Below are 17,881 nucleotides of genomic sequence, written 5' to 3' on the forward strand. Positions count from 1 at the left end.
CATGAGAGCATTACCATCCACAATTTAAGGTGATACTGTCCTGACTTCAAAGCAATTTTATTCAGCCAATTAAATTCAAAGAGAGGGATCTGACCCTGAAAGCACTTCACACCTAGAACCACTATGGGTGACAACAGAAGTTCAGTGGGCCGTGTATTTGCAGGCAGAGCCCTGCAGTGGGACTGGGATCCCACAGGTCCTGCAGGACCCACTACCATAATAGTGGGAGCAGGTAAAATGTACTTTATTGCGGGTGGGTTGGGGGCCTGGGGAGGAGAAACAGACTGCAGTAATTTTTGGAAAAAACACTAAATCTCCTGTCAGTTTGTCAAAAATATAATTTCAGCAATGTAAAGCAATTTTTTTTAAATAAAGATTTTAATACTTAAATTTAAGCAGGAGATATAATAAACATCAAATCTCTTTCTACCAGGAGTTAAAGTGTTGGATCATATTAAAGAAGTTCTGTATTAAAATCACAAATGAGTTTGATTCCCCAGAGTTTAAATTCCAGGGTATTACTAATTAAGAGGTCTCTTGGTTTTTGGTACTGTTTCTCTCCCTCTATGTGTGAAACTTGCAAGCTGCTAACTGTGTTAGTACATTCTAAGACAGAGTCTGTTCTCAAAGCAATTCACAGAGAGAGAGACTCAAAGCAATACTCTAACAACAGAAACAGCACCCAGAGACTCCCCACCCTTTTGTTGTATTAACCATTGTGATTAAAATAGAGATAGAGGATGTATGTGGATGGATGCTTGGTGTGGATAATAACTGAATGATCAGGGAGGTGCCAGCCTAAGAATCCAGTGTCCATCGGCTGAAGAAGGTGTCAAGTGGAAATAACCAGAGGACCCCACCCGGAGGGCAGACTGGAATCCACCCAACAGCCTCAAGAATGGGAGAACCAAAGAACAAGATAACATCTTGGAGCCGTCAGGAATGTGCTATCTGCTGATTGATTCAGCAACAGCATGATGAAGCAATTCCCATAGACTGGCATAGGAAGAAATTCCTATAAAAATAGACTCTAAAAAGTGAGAACTTTGGGGTCTGATTCTGCAAACCAACTTCCAGGAGCATCAGATGAGCATCTGACAAGGCCCTGCTCCCTCCTCATGTCCAGGCCACCTGGCCAGTGACTTGGCATGAGCAACTCTAAGGCTGGTAACTATGATAACAACCTTGCAGAACCTGTGTGTGTGTGTGTGTGTGTGTATGTTTGTATGAATGAATGAATGTGAGAATAAATTTGAGATTGAATGGAATGTTATAACTATAACTAACTGCTTACTATGATCCTTTCTGTATTCACAATAAATGTGGTATTTTGCCTTTTTCCCTTTAATAAGATCCTGCTGGTTTTTATTTTATTGGTACAACAAAAGTATTTTTTACATGGTTTAAGAAAAATTTGTTTTATTCTTTTAGTGGTAACAATTGTGTCTGAATTCCATTTATATATAAAACCAACTGTGGTTTGGGGTTTGTTTTTTTTCGGGGTGGGGGGTTGTAGTTTTTAGTAGCATGGGGAAATCTGTCTCTTGTAGGATTTGTGGGATCTAAGGTTTTTGGGAGTGGGAACAGGATAAACAAGAAACAATGCAGGAGCAGGATGGGAGTGAGTATTGCAGGGCAGGGCAGGAGCGGGATTAAAAAATAGTCCCGCGCAGGGTTCTACTTGCAGAATTGGACCCTAACTCAGTCAATTTCAGAAAAGTTGATCATCCTACATACAAATGCCAAAACACTATTTTTAAGTTTCAAAAGTCATTTACACATACTGATAACATAAAGTAGCACTGTACATAAAATTAATATGGGAAAGAGAAAATCATTACATACCTTGATATATTTGCTACTAAATGACCTTTCATTCCATACCTATGGAACAGAACATAAACAGCAATTTCAAAAATAAATGTATTAGTCTGAAGAGTAAAATGAATCACATCAATACAAAAAAGGAAAGTTTTAATCTGTAAAATTATACAGCCACTATTATAACTGAATTCTGTGGCTTCAGATTCTTGTGTAAGGAGAGAGCAACTCCACTTGTTTTTGTTATTGGCTTTAAAGGAGGCAGTTTTAAATAAAGTTCAAAGGCCCCTAGACATAACTACCTAACTTCCTTCTGAAAAGGAATAACTTGCCTATTAGTAGATTTCTACATTTACACAAGCCTATGACTGCAGGTTTGAACTTGAATGTTCTAACATAACGACTCATTTTAGAAGATCCATCAAAACACATGCATTGAAAAGGCTTCTGAAATGCATCATATATTAAGAAAACAATTGATGGTACCTAACCTGCACCACATATGCAGCAAGACTAAAGGGAAGAAGAGATGGCTATGAAATCATTAAAACGGCTTACTGACAATGAGTTTCTCTTGCTCAAAACAGCCTTCGCTATTTCCCCATTTTTAAGATGCCATAACCAAAGGGTTCTACCACACAAAATATCACAGTAACACCAAGAGCATATGGTCTACAGAAATGAAGCTTCCACTTAGAAGTAGTTCTAGTGAATATAGTGAATGAAACCAAGTCCTGTAACGTGAAATTCCATTGAAATCGGAGGCAAAGTCCCTAGATCTCAGGTGATTGTCACTTTCCTTCATTCTAGCTATAAAAGTTTCTGTTTAAATGAGAAATAAACAGCACAGTCCCTCTACTCTCCTACAGACACATGCACCTCAGGATCATGTAGTTTATCACAAGCTAAGGGTGAACTTGTATGCTGTTGCTCCTTTGCAAAATATTGTCAGCACATCACTGTATTAAAAAGGTCATATAACCTAGGTTTGGAAAGTTTTCAAACCTCACTTAATACATTTTGAGTTACTATCTATGTACGTCAAGCTGAACAAGACAAAGTCAGACATTCATTTTATACAGTTTAGAGTATGGAACCCGCAAATGTTGAAAATCAGCATTGCACCCATTAATAATTGCAAAACAGTGCCAGCCCATGTGACTTCTGCCTGTTCCACCAGAAACCAGAGGCAAACATAAGGCTCTGGATATGGAATGATTTGTTAACTGGCTGCCACAGAGCGATTGGGAGATGGAGGGGGAAATCAAAATCAGGGGCTAACAAAGAACAATTATGAAACAGACAGACAGACAAACAAACAGAAATTTGAGATGTGTACTTTACTGACCCCAATATAATCAATGTCCAAATTGTGATACTGCTTGGCGCCTAGAATCCAGGAAACAATATAGTGAACAGTGACATCCAGATGATTATAGGGCCAGTTCTGACCCCTCCCTACCCATCCAGGAAATGCCCAAGGTAACCCTACAAGAGAGAAAAATCAAAAGAGAAGGACAGTTAATTAGGCGCACTGCGTACATCAGTAAGAAACAAGAGCAACCCACCGCCGATATTAACTGAAAGATGTAAGGAAAGATCCTTACTGCAAATCAGTGTAGTTCCATTGACTTCAATGAAATTATGCTTTATTTACACTAGCTGAGAATCGAGCATAAGCTGTACATCCTTAGTGAAATCTCTCCACCTAAGACTATCTTTAGGCAATGACAATCATCTACCCAACATCTCACCCTTGACTGGCTCAAATGATGGATTACATCAAGGATAGGTGTGTCCCAGTCCCCACCCCCCCGAACTGCAGGATCAAGCAATACATTCTGTTATATCTAAACACAAGAGTCTGATCCTGCTCACCATGGGCTTTTAGCCCACTGTAGTGAATGGGACTAATCTCTCAAGTAAGGCAAGCAGGATTTGGTCCTATTTTAATTCTTGTACTATAATTGGTCTGTTTCCTTTTTAACGATTATTTAAAAAAAAAAATCTGCTTCCAAAGGTTCTGTGGGCTCTTCAGGACAGGGACTGTCTTTTACTCTATGTTTATACAACACAATGGATTTCTGATCCTCGTTTGGAGCCTCTAGACCCTCCCACAGTAATCTAGTTCATGCCCCTTGCAGTGATGCACCATTAAATTTCCCTATGGGAGGAAGGCCTCCATCATTCACTCATTCTTAATATACAAAGATGGTTCTCTCCAAATATTCCTGACTATAAACTATTAAACAACACTAAACTACAAAACAGCATAATTCATGATGTAGGCAACTTTTCCAGTCAGAACTGAGACAGTGCAGATGGTTCGGGGGCAGAGAAGACAGTGTGGTAATTTATGCAGAGAAGACAGTGTGGTAATTTAGAGAAGCAAGGGGTTTCTCTACTGCTGGAAGAAGTTTTGGGATTCACTGCATAATATTCAATTGTTTTAGCAAAAGATAAACTCAAGTTTTGTGCAGTTACACAAAACAGGAGTGAAAGTAAATCAGTGATCGAACAGGAGGGAGACAGCACAGAAACTGGTCTGCAAGAACTCAAATGTTTCAGCCATTAAGAAGATTAAAATAGCAAATATGTTAACACTTAAAGACTATAGACTTGCTGTAAACCTGTGCTTGGAGATTTTCCTATGTGTATGGATATGAAATCTTATTTTGGCAACACTTATTTTGCAATATGAATGTTCATACTGAGTTTATCAAACAGGCAAACTGTATAAACTGAATAAATAAATAGTGCAGACATAAATTACAGTACACCCTCGCTATAATGAACCTCTGGGGATCCAAGCCATTTGTTTGGTATAGCTAGGGATTCGTTACAACGAGGGAAGGGGGACAGCTTTGCCGACCCTGGGGCCACAGCTGGAACTGACAGCATTCCTCCAGCCCCGGGGCCTTGGTGACGGGGAAACGGCTCCTCCTCCAGCTGTTCCTGTACTTTTTAGGGCAACTTTGGTGTGAGCATAATAGTGGCGCAGTGGAAAGGTGGACCTAACAGCTCTCCAGCAAGATTCTGTAGTTAAGGCGCTTTGATGAAGTAGATTAGAAAGTCCACAGCAACCTCCAGTAAATTTGACAATTAAGTTTTTTACTGAATTATACTATTAATTTTCATATACAAATAGGGTTTTTTCATTATTTTTATATTAAATTCAATGTAATTTACTCTGCCTCTAAGACTCTAATTTTCAAGTTGCCATAGACTAACTAAAAATTAACATTTTATAACTGGATTAAAGATGTGTCAGAGGGGAAGCCGGAGGTTTTGACAATGAGGTAAGAAATTCTGGGGTCATTTGGCACATGGGAGGTGGGTTTGAAATTATGGAATTAGCACATGAGCTTGGTAAATCAGACAGCCACTCCAAATCACTGCATTGGTTAACGTTCAGTTCAGGTTTGGAACATTTTCTTTGCAAACCATAGAAGAATAGAAAGTTTAAATGACAACTTCTATTTTGGAACACATTTCAGTGGCAACAGGTAGATTCCACAGCTGTAGATACAGGGCTCTGACTTGAACTGAACAGAACAGTGAAGGCCTCACAGAACTTGTCTACCCATTTGAGGTGAAAATCAGAAGTCAAAGCACATTTGCTGGAGCTACTTTTTGAAAGCATTTGATAGAAGTCTGAAGGGAATAAATAGAGTCCTGGAAGATATGAAAAGTTAGTTTATTGTGTGTAGGATTAGAAAAGACTCCTCCTAAAAAGGGTATCTGGGAAAAAGGAAGAATGAGCATGCATAATGTAGGAGATTCTTAGTCTTGAATTTATTGTCTCTAGCCTTTGGATCTCACACTATGACACTCTTATACTGACTGTTTTAGTTTAGTTATTTAGGCCAAACATAAATATCACCCAGCACTGTGGGGGGGAAACCCACCAAACACAAGGCATTGTCACAATAAAACCTTAAAAAATTTACACAATAATATTCTTTACAAGGAGAGGTAAGGCAAATTGGCTAAACTCTGACTGTACACTGGCTAATGTGACAAAGAATACTTTGCTTCATTAAAGCTAAGGAGCCAATTAAGAATGAGTCAGGTATGAAATAGTGTTTGAAAACAGGAAGACAGAACAAGTCCTTACCAATCAATTTAATGTTGGGGTTTCTCTTTTTAGCTTCTTTCATTAGCCACCACTCATAGCCCCGGAAATAATTCTCATCATTTTCATAGTGCATGTGGGAGGGTTCAGTACCATCTACAGAGGAAACAACAAAGATATCTCACAAATTGTTTTCTGTGTCATGACAAATTCCTATGTATCTTAGAGGGTTTTTTTATATTGCTCATCACCATAATATCTAGGCACATACCGCAAGCACAGTTCATGCATTCTTTGAAGTAAATTTGAAAGCCAAGTGAGCAATGGAAGCCAACATGAAAGACTAGCCATCCCTCCCTCTAAGAGTACATCACCTCTGCAAGTGGAGGTGTGATTGCAGCACATGTAGACATACCCGCGCTAGCTTTAATCTATTTAGTGCAAGTACTGACAGCAGTGAAGCCACAGGCAGCATGGGCTAGCTGCCTAAGTAAGTACCAAGAGTCCTGGGTTGGCTTCTACAGCCTACGCTGCTGCAGTTGCACTGCTATTGGTACTTATGCTAGCTAAGTTAAAGCTAATCAAGTACGTCTGTACATGTTGCAATTACTCCTCTGATTACAGTGCAGACGTTAGGCTGTCTATACTTAGAGTTGCATGTAGAATATAAGCACTACACACGTAGCTACACGCCACAGTGAAAGGCAGGCTATGTCCACACTTGTCACTGTGGCGTGTAGCTACACATGGCAGCAAAATGCTCCAGCAGCAGGGAAAGACTCTGGGAGCTAACTGCTGCCAAAACCTTTCACTGAAGTGAGAAAATGCTCCAGCACGGGGGAGCTCCCATATCCTTTCCCCACAATTTTCCCCTGTCAGAGACTAACTGTGACAGGGAAAGGCTCAGCCACTGTGGAGGCAGCAAGACACTACACTGCTGAAAACAGTAGTGTTGATTTGGGAAGCAGAGCTTGAGCGTGTAGACTGTATACCCTGTGGGTTCAGTTGTGTAAAGCAATACTCTACAAAGCTGCAGTTCACTGTCTACACTGCTATTTATATCCATGCTAGCTGGATGTGCAGTGTCTGTATTCTACTTGCCACCATAAGTGTAGACAGCCTATGTCTCTTGACCATGATCAAGTACAGTATCCGTTTAACATTAATATGAAAATATGTTTTCTGTCAAAGGGACTATACCTTATCCTTGCCAAAGGATTGATCTAATTATCTAGTAGATCTTTTACATCCCCAATTACTGTGATGCTAAGTCTACCTTCAATATTATTTTGGGCCAAGGAATCACTGCATGAACATCACCACAGCAGTATCAGGAGGGGAAAGAAATATTTCCACCATCATGCAAGGACTCTGAACTGATAAACAGACAGCATGGCACAGACTACTGCATGTTTAATTCTTGACGGCAAGAGAAACACAAAGGGAGGGAAAACGAGGAAACTTGTTATGAAACCAAGAGTTCAGTTAAAACGACACGATGATAAAATAATGAAAAGCTCCCTTTCGTATAAGATTTGGACTAGTATTACTGTGGGGTTTCTCTACTGCTGGAAGTAGTTTTGGGATTCACCACATAATATTCAATTGTTTTAGCAAAAGATAAACACAAGTTTTGTGCAGTTACACATTGAACACCACTACACATGCAAGTCAGATAATCAGCAAACCATTAGGATTTGAACACTTTAAAATTGTGGCTGTGATGGGGAGGATAGTTCTCCCCATTAGAGGGATAATGGCAAATATTTTTTAGAGGATGCCCAGAAACTACAGTGATGTGTGTATTAGACATAGACTGAGTATGCAAGCACATACAGGACTGTGAGCCAAGAACTCCCGAGTTCCAATCCTGGCTCTGACACAGACCAAGGCCAAGGGTCCCTTCATCTCTGTACCTCAGTTTCCTCATCTGAAAACCAAGACACTACTTACCTACTTATTATGACTAAATAATATTAGTACAGTATTTTCAAGATGAAGAGCTATATATGTCTGTGGACACCCCATGAGTCCACTTTTTCTGCCAGCAACATACTGACTAAATCTCTGTTGAACACCAATGAATTCCTGTACTTAAAATAATATTCTTCCTGTCAAAAAAGTGGACTTCTAGACTTCCAGGACTGTAGGGGCCAGAGTATTAATGTTTAATGCTCAAAATCTAGTCAGTAATAGTCGCACTTGCACACCTCACCAGAGCTATCAAAAAGTCTGAAAATGGAGCATTAAGACAGATAACACTCATAACAATCAAACCCAATTAACACACAGCTCATCTTTAAGAAAATCATTTTCTGCGATATAGGCAAGCGTGACTTCAAATAAGGAAGCAGAACAAAGAACTATCTTGTTCTAAGTAAGGTTTATATCTAGTTCACACAGCAGAGCTGACACTTGAGAAACACTAAAGCTATTCAATATTATGGCTGGAACCCTACGATACATCTCACTGGCACAATTTCCCTGTCCATTGGGAACAGGTATTATTTTCTTCTAGAATACACCACACTAAGTAACAGTCTGAACCACAGTTCTCATGTAAAAGAAGACCCTTCCCACACCAATTCGAGAAATGGTGCTAGAACCCTGCTAGCAGAAAACATTTTTAGACATGGTAGTGCAGTTCCAAGTGTATCACAGAGAGTTTTGCTATTTCAAATGAGGTGAAATGTTCATCACAATGTTTATCGCTAAACTGGTAGTATTTCATCTATTGCATCGCCACACCATTTGAAGTGAAGAATGATCTGCATAAAAACAGTAAGCCCAGTCCCCCAAGAATTTATACCTGTTGACTGTCCATCACCACCAATCTCTACTTTGAGAATATGCAAAGAGGCACCAAAATTTGGCTTTAAAAAAAGGAGAAAAAATATCAATGAATACACAATATAAGCAGAAGAATGTCCAAATAAAAAGTGCATCACCATCAACTTCATCACATTTCTATCTGAATATTTTACCCATTATTATTACAATCACCTACGGTTAATGCAACTGAAAGATTAGAGGGAAAAGCTATTCCGCTTTTTCCAGTTTATTTATTTTGTGCAATTAAGAGTACTTGGTTTCTCATCAGTTTCACTGTCTCTCCTGTAGCTATTAGTACGTTTCCCTGTTTGCATGAATCTTTAGCACAACAAAGTTAACAAAATAGGAAGAGGTCAAGGTAAAGCCAAAAAATTTGTACGGCAGTCCAGAGGCTGATGTAGGACAATACTATTTTAAGTTGACTAGATTTCAAAATGACCATATTCCTTCTAAAAACTAAAAAGGTTTACAAGTTTGAGGGTTGGTACGGATGTAATTACATCAATTTAGACACTGATATAGTTAAAGCAGTACAGCCTTCTAAATGGACAGTTTTAGGAGTATAAAGGTGCTCTTATCTCAACAATTCAGAACCATAACTGATTAACTTCTGTAGAGGGTAAAGTAACTTCTACATATAAGAGGTCGTATGCTACATTCCCATAACCAGTGTAAAAAGGGCCAAAAAGACCATCTTCCAGATGACTGAGTGCACAGAAGGCAAAGGCAGCTACATCATGTCTCTTCCCCACTTCCCATCAAAAACCTCCATGGCTACTTCTCTCTCTCTAACACAGAAACTATGCTCTACAGGGCTGAAGCCAAGGGAACAGCTATTTGAAAGTGGTATGTTGCCCTCTCAGGACACAGCTCAAGTTATTATTGAGCAACAACTACTCCTACACGGCATTTAGGGCCTGTCTGTACAGCTTTGGTACTGCTGTAACTATATCAGTGCAGACATTGATATAGTTTAAGTGGTACAGGTCTCTAAATGGATAACTTTAGAGGTATAAAAGTGTTTTACTGGTTGATCTAAAGAATTCAGAACCTTACCTAAGTAGACTTGAATCCTAGGCAAACCTTAGGATATTAACTCTATTAAAATGGAACAATTTTAGCAAGCTAGAGAGCAAGGATACTCTGCAATTGCCAACTAAAATGTATAGTAATTTTCAGAAGTCATGAAGTATTTTGCACTCTGATTCAATATTGCCTTCAGGATTTACTACCCACAATAGATATGATATGATAGATATGATCACCTCAACCCTTCACTTTATCCACCTTTAAACTAGAAAAAAAAACCTTCTAATTCTAGCTCAATATCCCAAAATATTTAATCATTAGCTATTTCAGAATAGCAATAAGGGGGAAATCTCAGTAATCGCTATTTCCAAAATTAAATAAACTCCCAACAGAAACAACAAGATGTTGATTAACCTATATTAGGGTTATTACCAAGAGGAAGTACCCTCAAATTGTTTAGTCATTTCAGTATAATTAGTTGTTTCCTCTTAACTTAACAAGGGTGTTTACTCTTGGCAGCTACTACACCTTGGAGTAACAAGACTTGATTGTTCAGCCTCAGAATTTAGGTTCCAGAAACAGTTATCACCACACAAACAGGACATACCTTCAAGTTACTGTATTACTAACCATAATTAAGGCTTCATTTATGTCACAGAGGTCATGGAAGTCACGGAATCCGTGACTTCCTGAGACCTCCTTGACATTCTCTGTTTCAACCCCAGGGACTGCAGGAGTCTGGAGCTGACAGCTAGGGAGGCCCTGGCAAGGTTCTAGCAGGGACAAGGGGCCTGGGCAAAGTTCCAGCCACAGGTGACAGACTCCAGGGGGGGACCTCCTCAGGGTTCCAGTGACAGGCGACAGCCTCACATGGGGTGGGGGGACAAAGGGGATGCCTTGGATGAGCGGGCTGGGGTGTCCCATTTTCTCTTTGGGAAATATGGTCACCCTGCAGCTCCCAGGTGCCGTAGGCAAAAGGGGAACCCCACAGCTCCCAGCCACCACATTGGTAGGGGAACCATGGAGCTGCAGCAACAAAAGTCACAGACAGGTCACGGGCGATAAACAAAAATTCACAGAAGCCGTGACCTGTCTGACTTTTACTATGACAAAATATTAGCCTTAACCATAATATCTTGTATTTAGACAGGATTGCAAAGCATGCTGCAGAACTGGGCCAGTATTCACTGTTTTACACATAGAGACAGTTGGTCTAATTGAAGTTAAGATCCCAATCCTGCAAACACTAATGAACATGCTTAACTTTACACACAAGTAGTTCCTTTGCAGTCAACAAGACTATTTACGTGCATAGAAACAAGCGCACACATGTTTGCTGGGTCAGGACCTAAGTGACTTGCCCAAAGTTAAATCAAGTCAGTCAATGACAGAGCCAGAATTAGAATACAGATTTCCCTATATCAATCATCAGTAAGAATTCTGTTTATTAATTTTATTTTTGAGGGGTGGTTACTTTTAGCAATTTTTGCAGTCTACATAGATGTCCAAAAATCCCGGGGGTGGGGGATAGAAGGGACTCTCTCTTTGTATATACTGTAATGAGTAATTTTTTGTAATGTTCCCAAGTGCACTTTCACATCAGACTGTTTCAAACAGCACTATGGTAAAGTTAAATAGGAAGCCTTTAGTACACACCAGCAGATTCTATATGTACCAATTAACATGCAGCACATTAGCATGCTTTAGAAATCACAGGCCCACAGTCTGCATTATTTCTCTGTGTAGACAAGTGCTTAGATACAAATAACCATTTCTGGAGTTGATTGGATGAACACTTATTTCATATTTTTACATCGGGAATGTTTATCAATTAAAAAACAAACATCAGAAGCCCTACTTATCAGCTAGAAGACAACAAAATATTGTTTGCAATCACAGTTATAGGTCAATTAATAAATTAGCACTAGTTAATCTTTGTATAATGCTTACAGGCCAGACTTTTAGAGGCATTTAGGTGCCCAGTAGGATTTTCAAAAGCATCTAGGTATGTAAGTATCTTTAAAAATCTGGCCCTAAGTATCACCATAATTATTAACAGCATGACTTTATTTAAGCTCTCCCACTAACACAGGGATCGGCAACATTTGGCACGCGGCCCATCAGGGTAAGCCCCCTGGCGGGCTGGGCTGGTTTGTTTACCTGCCGTGTCCTCGGCCTGTACCACTTCCCGCAGCCCCCACTGGCCTGGAGCAGTGAACCGCAGCCAGTGGGAGCTGCGATCAGCCAAACCTGCGGATGTGGCAGGTAAATAAACAGGCCTGGCCCGCCAGGGGGCTTACCCTGGAAGACCACGTGCCAAACATTGCTGATCCCTGCTATAATACTTCAGAAAATAAGGATTTTTTGTATTTTTTTAACCAGTATCTAATGCATTTTAGAGAACTGCCATTAAAAATAAGAGTACACATTAAAACTCTACAGGAGGTTAGAGATAGTTCTATATCAGTAAGACAGATATTACCATAAAAAGATAATCTAAAATCTGAGAGCGATAAGGCTCTGGGTAATTCACCAGAAGTCGAGAGGTGGCCTGAAAAAGAAAAGAACAAAGGGAAAAGAGCATATACAGAGTTATTTTGTATTATTTATCTGGATTTTAAATAGTTAAGAGCCTCCTATCTAAGGCTCTAGCCAACCTAATATAATTAATAGCATAGTCAAATCCCACCAAGAACTAAGGAATCATGTCAGCAAGAACTCAGCCAACCAGATACCCACAAAAATTCAACACCCCTTTAAGACACAAAATTTACTGTCTTATAGGAGAAAGACATTAACAAATGAAAACTAAAAGTTTTCCCTGCTTTTCTTCCTCCTAAACCCAAGTCAGACTACGGATATGTCTACATTTACAGAGTTTTTGCACTGTACTTTTACCGGTTCCCTATCACCAGTGAGACTTAAAGTGCTGGTCTGTGTACTCACTCAATTCCTCAGGCATCAGAGAGTGTTTACACTAGCAGCACTTCCATCAAGGAGGAGAGCAGGGCAGCTATCCCCACAGGGCAGCTCTCTGGATAGGTCTTGTGGGAAGGGTGGGGGAGTGAGCAGAAGGCATTCTGGGTCCCTGCTCAGTGCCCCGTGCTGCCCTGCTTCAGGTCTCAGGAGCCCCATTACTTCCTGGTTTCTTCCAGGCATTTTTTTAAAAACCTCCTGCTGTCTGGCTGCTTAAGGGAATGGGAGCTTCAAACTTTCTGGGGCTTACAAGGGGAGGGGTGGACATCCATGTGTCAGAACAGCAGAGATGCTGGCCAGAAGTGGTCGCTTTTGGAACTGTGGGATATCCTCCAGAGGCCAAAGGGTGTTTACACTGCTAGAAGGAGTCTTCACTTTCACAGCAGTGCAAAAAGAACAGCAGTAAGAGCTGTATGCCTCTCATGAAGGTGGTTTTCTTTTTGCAGCGAAACTTCTGAGTTTCACCACAAAAAGTCATTAACAAGTGTAGACACTCCCTCGGTTTTAGGGCAAAAAAGGGACTTTTTGTGCTTTAAATGGTAAGTGTAGACATACCCTTAATTTCCAAGCTAACTCCAGAGAGGTGAAAAAAGAAAAGGAGTACTTGTGGCACCTTAGAGACTAACCAATTTATTTGAGCATGAGCTTTCGAGAGAGGTGCTAATTACTTATCACTGTAGAGCTTGAATGGAGCTCATGACACTTATCATTGGACTGGAAGAGGTCCCTGGAAACTTACTGGTCATTTGGTGGTTTAAATATTTGAAAAACAATAGAGAGAAGTCTTTAAAATGTAGGTCAAGGGTAAAATTAATCGCAGGATTTCAATGGAGTTATACCAGATTCATTTGTCCTTTAGAATCTCCTATCACCCTAACTGGAAAAAGACCACAACACACACACACACCGCACATCTTTTTTGCGGGAGGCGAAAGGAGAACAAAGCAGCATTCTCCCACACCGTTCCTCAACCTCAAATTCTACTCACAGCCAGGACCTCCAACTTACATTTAGGGAACATCCTGTCTCCCTCCAACACTAACTTGGTGCCATGCTTTTTAGCACCTGAATTTGACAGGCAACAATACCTCCACCCCATTCCCCTCAATGCATCATCACACATGGACACACTCTCACTCTTCTGAATTTCCCTGCACCATTATTTCTCTTGTTTTCCTTAAGGTGAAGCCCTTCACTCTGCATTACAAATCCGAGGGGCAGGCCACATGCACAGACAGCACAAGAGACGGTCACTTCAGGGCAGTCCTCTTCAGCCCACACAAAAAGCACAACCCAATGCGGGGGTGGCCACCCAGAAACTTGCCGAAGGGTCTGATCTCTCTCCAGCCCCCGTTCCCTCCCGCCAGCCCCTACACCCACCTCTACCCCATCCCTCTCGCCCCTCCAGCCCACCCCTGACCCCCTATTCCCGCTCCCCCCACCCCACCCACACCGCTGCCCACGCCCGCTCACCCCTCCGCCGCTCACGGCCCCGATGCCGTCGAACTCACGGCCCAGCCCGACCGAATCGTCCAGCGCGTAGCCGGCTGGGAAAGGGGCGGCAGCGGCCCCCGGGGGGCGAGGGCACCAGGCGCAGCCCAGCAGGGCCCAGCCCCACAGCAGAGCCCCAGCCCAGCGAGGGGAGCCCGGGCACCCGCCACGCCTCCCTCCAGCAGCGTCCATAGCAGCCGTCCCGTTCCTACATCAACTCTAACTCCAGCCACCCGCCCGCCGTTGTCACGAGACCACGCCAGCCGGCGGTCACCTGACAGGGGCCGGGCCTTTCGGCGAACCGCCCCCATCTTCCCAAAGGGGAGGGAGGGCGGGCCTCCGGCGGTCACGTGATAACGTGAGCTGAAGCTAGCGGCTGCCATGTTGTGTACGGGCACGAACGTGCTAACTAGGGTATGTGACTCTGCGGGGAGCTGGCTTCGGAGGGGAGCCGCTGCGACGCCATGTTGGAGGTGGGGTCTTTGGGCGGAGCTTTGCGCTGAGGGTCGCCGCCAGGGCTGTATCGAGGGGGAGATACGGGAGTGAGGCTGCGAAGGGCGGATCCCGCACACGTGCGAAGAGGGGGCGGTGCTTGGAGTCAAGCCTCAGGCTCAACCCAGGCCACAGGTGGTGCCAGGAATTAAATTGCGTTGCAGGTTCAGAGCCTGGCGCAGTGAGACAGAGCGGGCCAGGGGCCTGGCTTTAGGGACCTGCCCCGAACCAAACACCCTTGCCCCGCCCCCTGCCCCATGGCCTTCCCCCCACTCACTCCACCCCACCCTCCCTCACTTTCACCAGGCTGGGGGTGGCGTGCAGGAGGGGGGTTGGGCGGTGGGATTGAGGGTTCAGAGTGTGGGAGGGGGCTCTGGCCTGGGGGTTGGGGTGCAGCAAAGGGAGGGGGAGGCCTCTAGCAGGAGAGGGGTCTGGGCTGGGTGGGGTCGACGGGTTTGGAGTGTGGGAGGGGGCTCTGGGCTGAGGCAGGGGGTTGGGCCAGAAATGAGGGGTTCAGGGTGCAAGAGGGGGCTCTGGGCTGGGGCATGGGGTTGGGGTACAAGAGGGGATGAGGGGTTTGGAATGTGGGAGGGGGCTCTGGCTGGGGCAGGGCTTGCAACGGCTGTGGGAAGGGGTAGCAACTTGGCTCGGGATGCAGATTCTGGGGTGGGGCCAGAAATGAGGGGTTCAGGGTGCGAGGGGGGTGCCAGGCTGAGGCAGGGAGTTAGGGTGTTGGACAGGGTGAGGGCTCTGGGGTGGGGCTGGGAATGAAGGGTTTGGAGTGCAGGAAGGGGCTCCGGGGTGGGGTCAAGGGGTTCCCAGCCCATGGGAGCTGTGAATCTGGTACTCGGGGCAGGGGCAGTGCATGGAGACCCCGTGGCTGCCCCTCCCCCTAGGAGCTGGAGGGACATGTCACTGCTTCCCAGGAGGCGGGCAGGGTGCTTGCCAGTCCTGCTGCACTGCCAACTGGACTTTTAATGGCCCAGTCAGCAGTGCTGACCGAGCCGCCAGGGTCCCTTTTCAACTGGGTGTTCCAGTCCAAAACTGGACACCTGGCAACTCTAGCCGGCTTGGGCACCTTGGTAGGGGTTTTGATATTTTGTGTGTATTTGCATCACCTGATACCGAAGGACTCTGTCTCCAGAGCCCTGCTGAAGCAGTCTGAGGTGAACCATGGCACCACAGAGCTGAATGGGGCTGGAGGGGAAATATCAGCCCCAAAACACTATGGTGTAAACCATGTGCTGCCACAAAATGTAATTGTCAATACACTAGACAGCACTGGTTCAAGCAGCCAAGTATGCACACACCGGAGCAATAGACTATCTTCAGCAGCTGTACCCCAATGTAACATAATGATTGCTTCTTGGAGTAGATAGTCCTGAAACCCATGGCGGTGCTTTTTGATTTAGTCCTAAGTGGTGCCTAGGATCTGGTCCAAGAGGTGAACGTAGCCAAACTGCTTGGTAGTAGTGACCATGATGTAATTAAATTGAACATCCCTGGGAGTAGGGGAGTACTAGAGAAGTCAGCCCAATAGCAGTTAACTTCAAAAAGGGCAACTACATAAAAATGAGGAGGCTGGTTAAACAGAAATTAAAAGGAACAGTCACAAGAGTGAAATGCCTATAAGCTGCATGGAAACTTTTTTAAAAAATCATAGTAGAGGCTCAAATGAAATGTGTAATCCAAATAAAAAAAATAGAAGATTAAAAAAATGTCATGATGGCTAAGCAGCACAGTAAAAGCATCAGCTAAAGGCAAAAAGGCATTCTTTAAAAATTGGAAGTCAAATTCTACTCATGAAAATAGAAAGAAGCATAAGCTCTGGCAATCAAGTGACATTACACACTTACTTCAGTATAATTACATTGCTCAGGGGTATGAAAAATCCGCATCCTGAGGAACGTAGTTATACCGACCTTAACCCCCCCTGTGTAGACAATGCTATGATGGCGGGAGAGCTGCGGCTGCTGACATAGCTGTGACCGGTTGAATCACAGAAACCCCCTTGGGGCTCCCAACTGATGTGCCACGACTACTTCTCCCTGCTTTCCGTGCCAGCTTGAGACTCCAGCACCCTGGCTTGCTGAGCCAAACATGCCAGTCTGCTCCAACACAGACCTAGGGTCTGAACTACATGCCCCAAAGCTGCAGACTTAACTGAAAGCAATTTAAGAAGTGTTCCCATCTTTTCAGATGCCCAAGTCCTAATGGGGTCCAAACCCCAAATAAATCTGTTTTACCCTGTATAAACCTTATACAGGGTAAACTCATAAATTGTTCGCCCTCTATAACACTGATAGAGAGATAATGTGCACAACTGTTTGCGCCTCCCCTGCCCCCACCCCCAAGTATTAATACATATTCTGGATTAATAAGTAAAACATGATTTTATTAAATAAGGAAAGTAGGATTTAAGTGGTTCCAAGTAGTGACAGACGGAACAAAGTGAATTACCAAGCAACATAAAATAAAACATGCAAGTCTAAGCCTAGTACAGTAATAAAACTGAATACAGATAAAATCTCACCCTCAGAGATGTTTCAGTAAATTTCTTTCACAAGTTGGACGGCTTCCTAATCTGGGCACAAGCCTTTCCCCTGGTACAGCCCTTGTTCCAGCTCAGGTGGTAGCTAGGGGATTTCTCATGATGGCTGCCCCTTTTGTTCTGTTCCACCCACTTATATATCTTTGCATAAGGCAGGAATCCTTTGTCCCTCTGGGTTCCCACCCCTCCTTCTCAATGGAAAAACACCAGGTTAAAGATGGATTCCAGTTCAGGTGACATGATCACATGTCACTGTAAGACCCCAAGCCTTCATTCCTCCCAGCCTGACTCACAGGAAGGCCTGCCTGCAAACAGAGCCATCCATAGTCAATTGTCCTGGTTGATGGAAGCCATCAAGATTCCAAACCAGCATTAAATGACCCATACTTTGCCTAATTACAATAGGCCCTCAGAGTTATATTTCATATTTCTAGTTTCAGATACAAGAGTGATACATTTATACAAATAGGATGACCGCACTCAGTAGATTATAAGCTTTGTAATGATACCTTACAAGAGACCTTTTGCATGAAGCATATTTTAGTTACATTATATTCACACTCATCAGCATACTTTCATAAAATCATATAGAGTGCAACGTCACAATAGCCGTC

At 43.2% G+C, this 17,881-nt stretch overlaps 1 protein-coding gene across 10 annotated transcripts in view; it reads right to left on the bottom strand.

The window, feature by feature from the left end:
* Positions 1-14,475, bottom strand: part of GALC (galactosylceramidase) — a 120,622-nt gene extending 106,147 nt beyond the window's left edge. For 9 of the 10 annotated variants that reach the window (XR_012159514.2, XR_012159515.2, XR_012159517.2 and 6 more), the window contains exons 1-6: positions 14,207-14,475; positions 12,240-12,308; positions 8,706-8,769; positions 5,939-6,052; positions 3,170-3,309; positions 1,846-1,884 (exon numbers count right to left, since the gene is read on the bottom strand). Coding sequence is in view for 4 of the 10 variants with exons in the window: in XM_073349360.2 (XP_073205461.1) it covers positions 1,846-1,884; positions 3,170-3,309; positions 5,939-6,052; positions 8,706-8,769; positions 12,240-12,308; positions 14,207-14,416 (636 nt within the window). In the remaining 6 variants the exon portion in view is untranslated. The remainder of the gene's footprint in view (positions 1-1,845; positions 1,885-3,169; positions 3,310-5,938; positions 6,053-8,705; positions 8,770-12,239; positions 12,309-14,206) is intronic. The other variant, XM_073349361.2, reaches the window with a different exon arrangement.
* Between the last annotated feature and the right edge of the window lie 3,406 nt (positions 14,476-17,881).

This window comes from Lepidochelys kempii, chromosome 6, assembly GCF_965140285.1.
Source record: "Lepidochelys kempii isolate rLepKem1 chromosome 6, rLepKem1.hap1, whole genome shotgun sequence".
NCBI classification, from domain to species: domain Eukaryota; kingdom Metazoa; phylum Chordata; order Testudines; family Cheloniidae; genus Lepidochelys; species Lepidochelys kempii.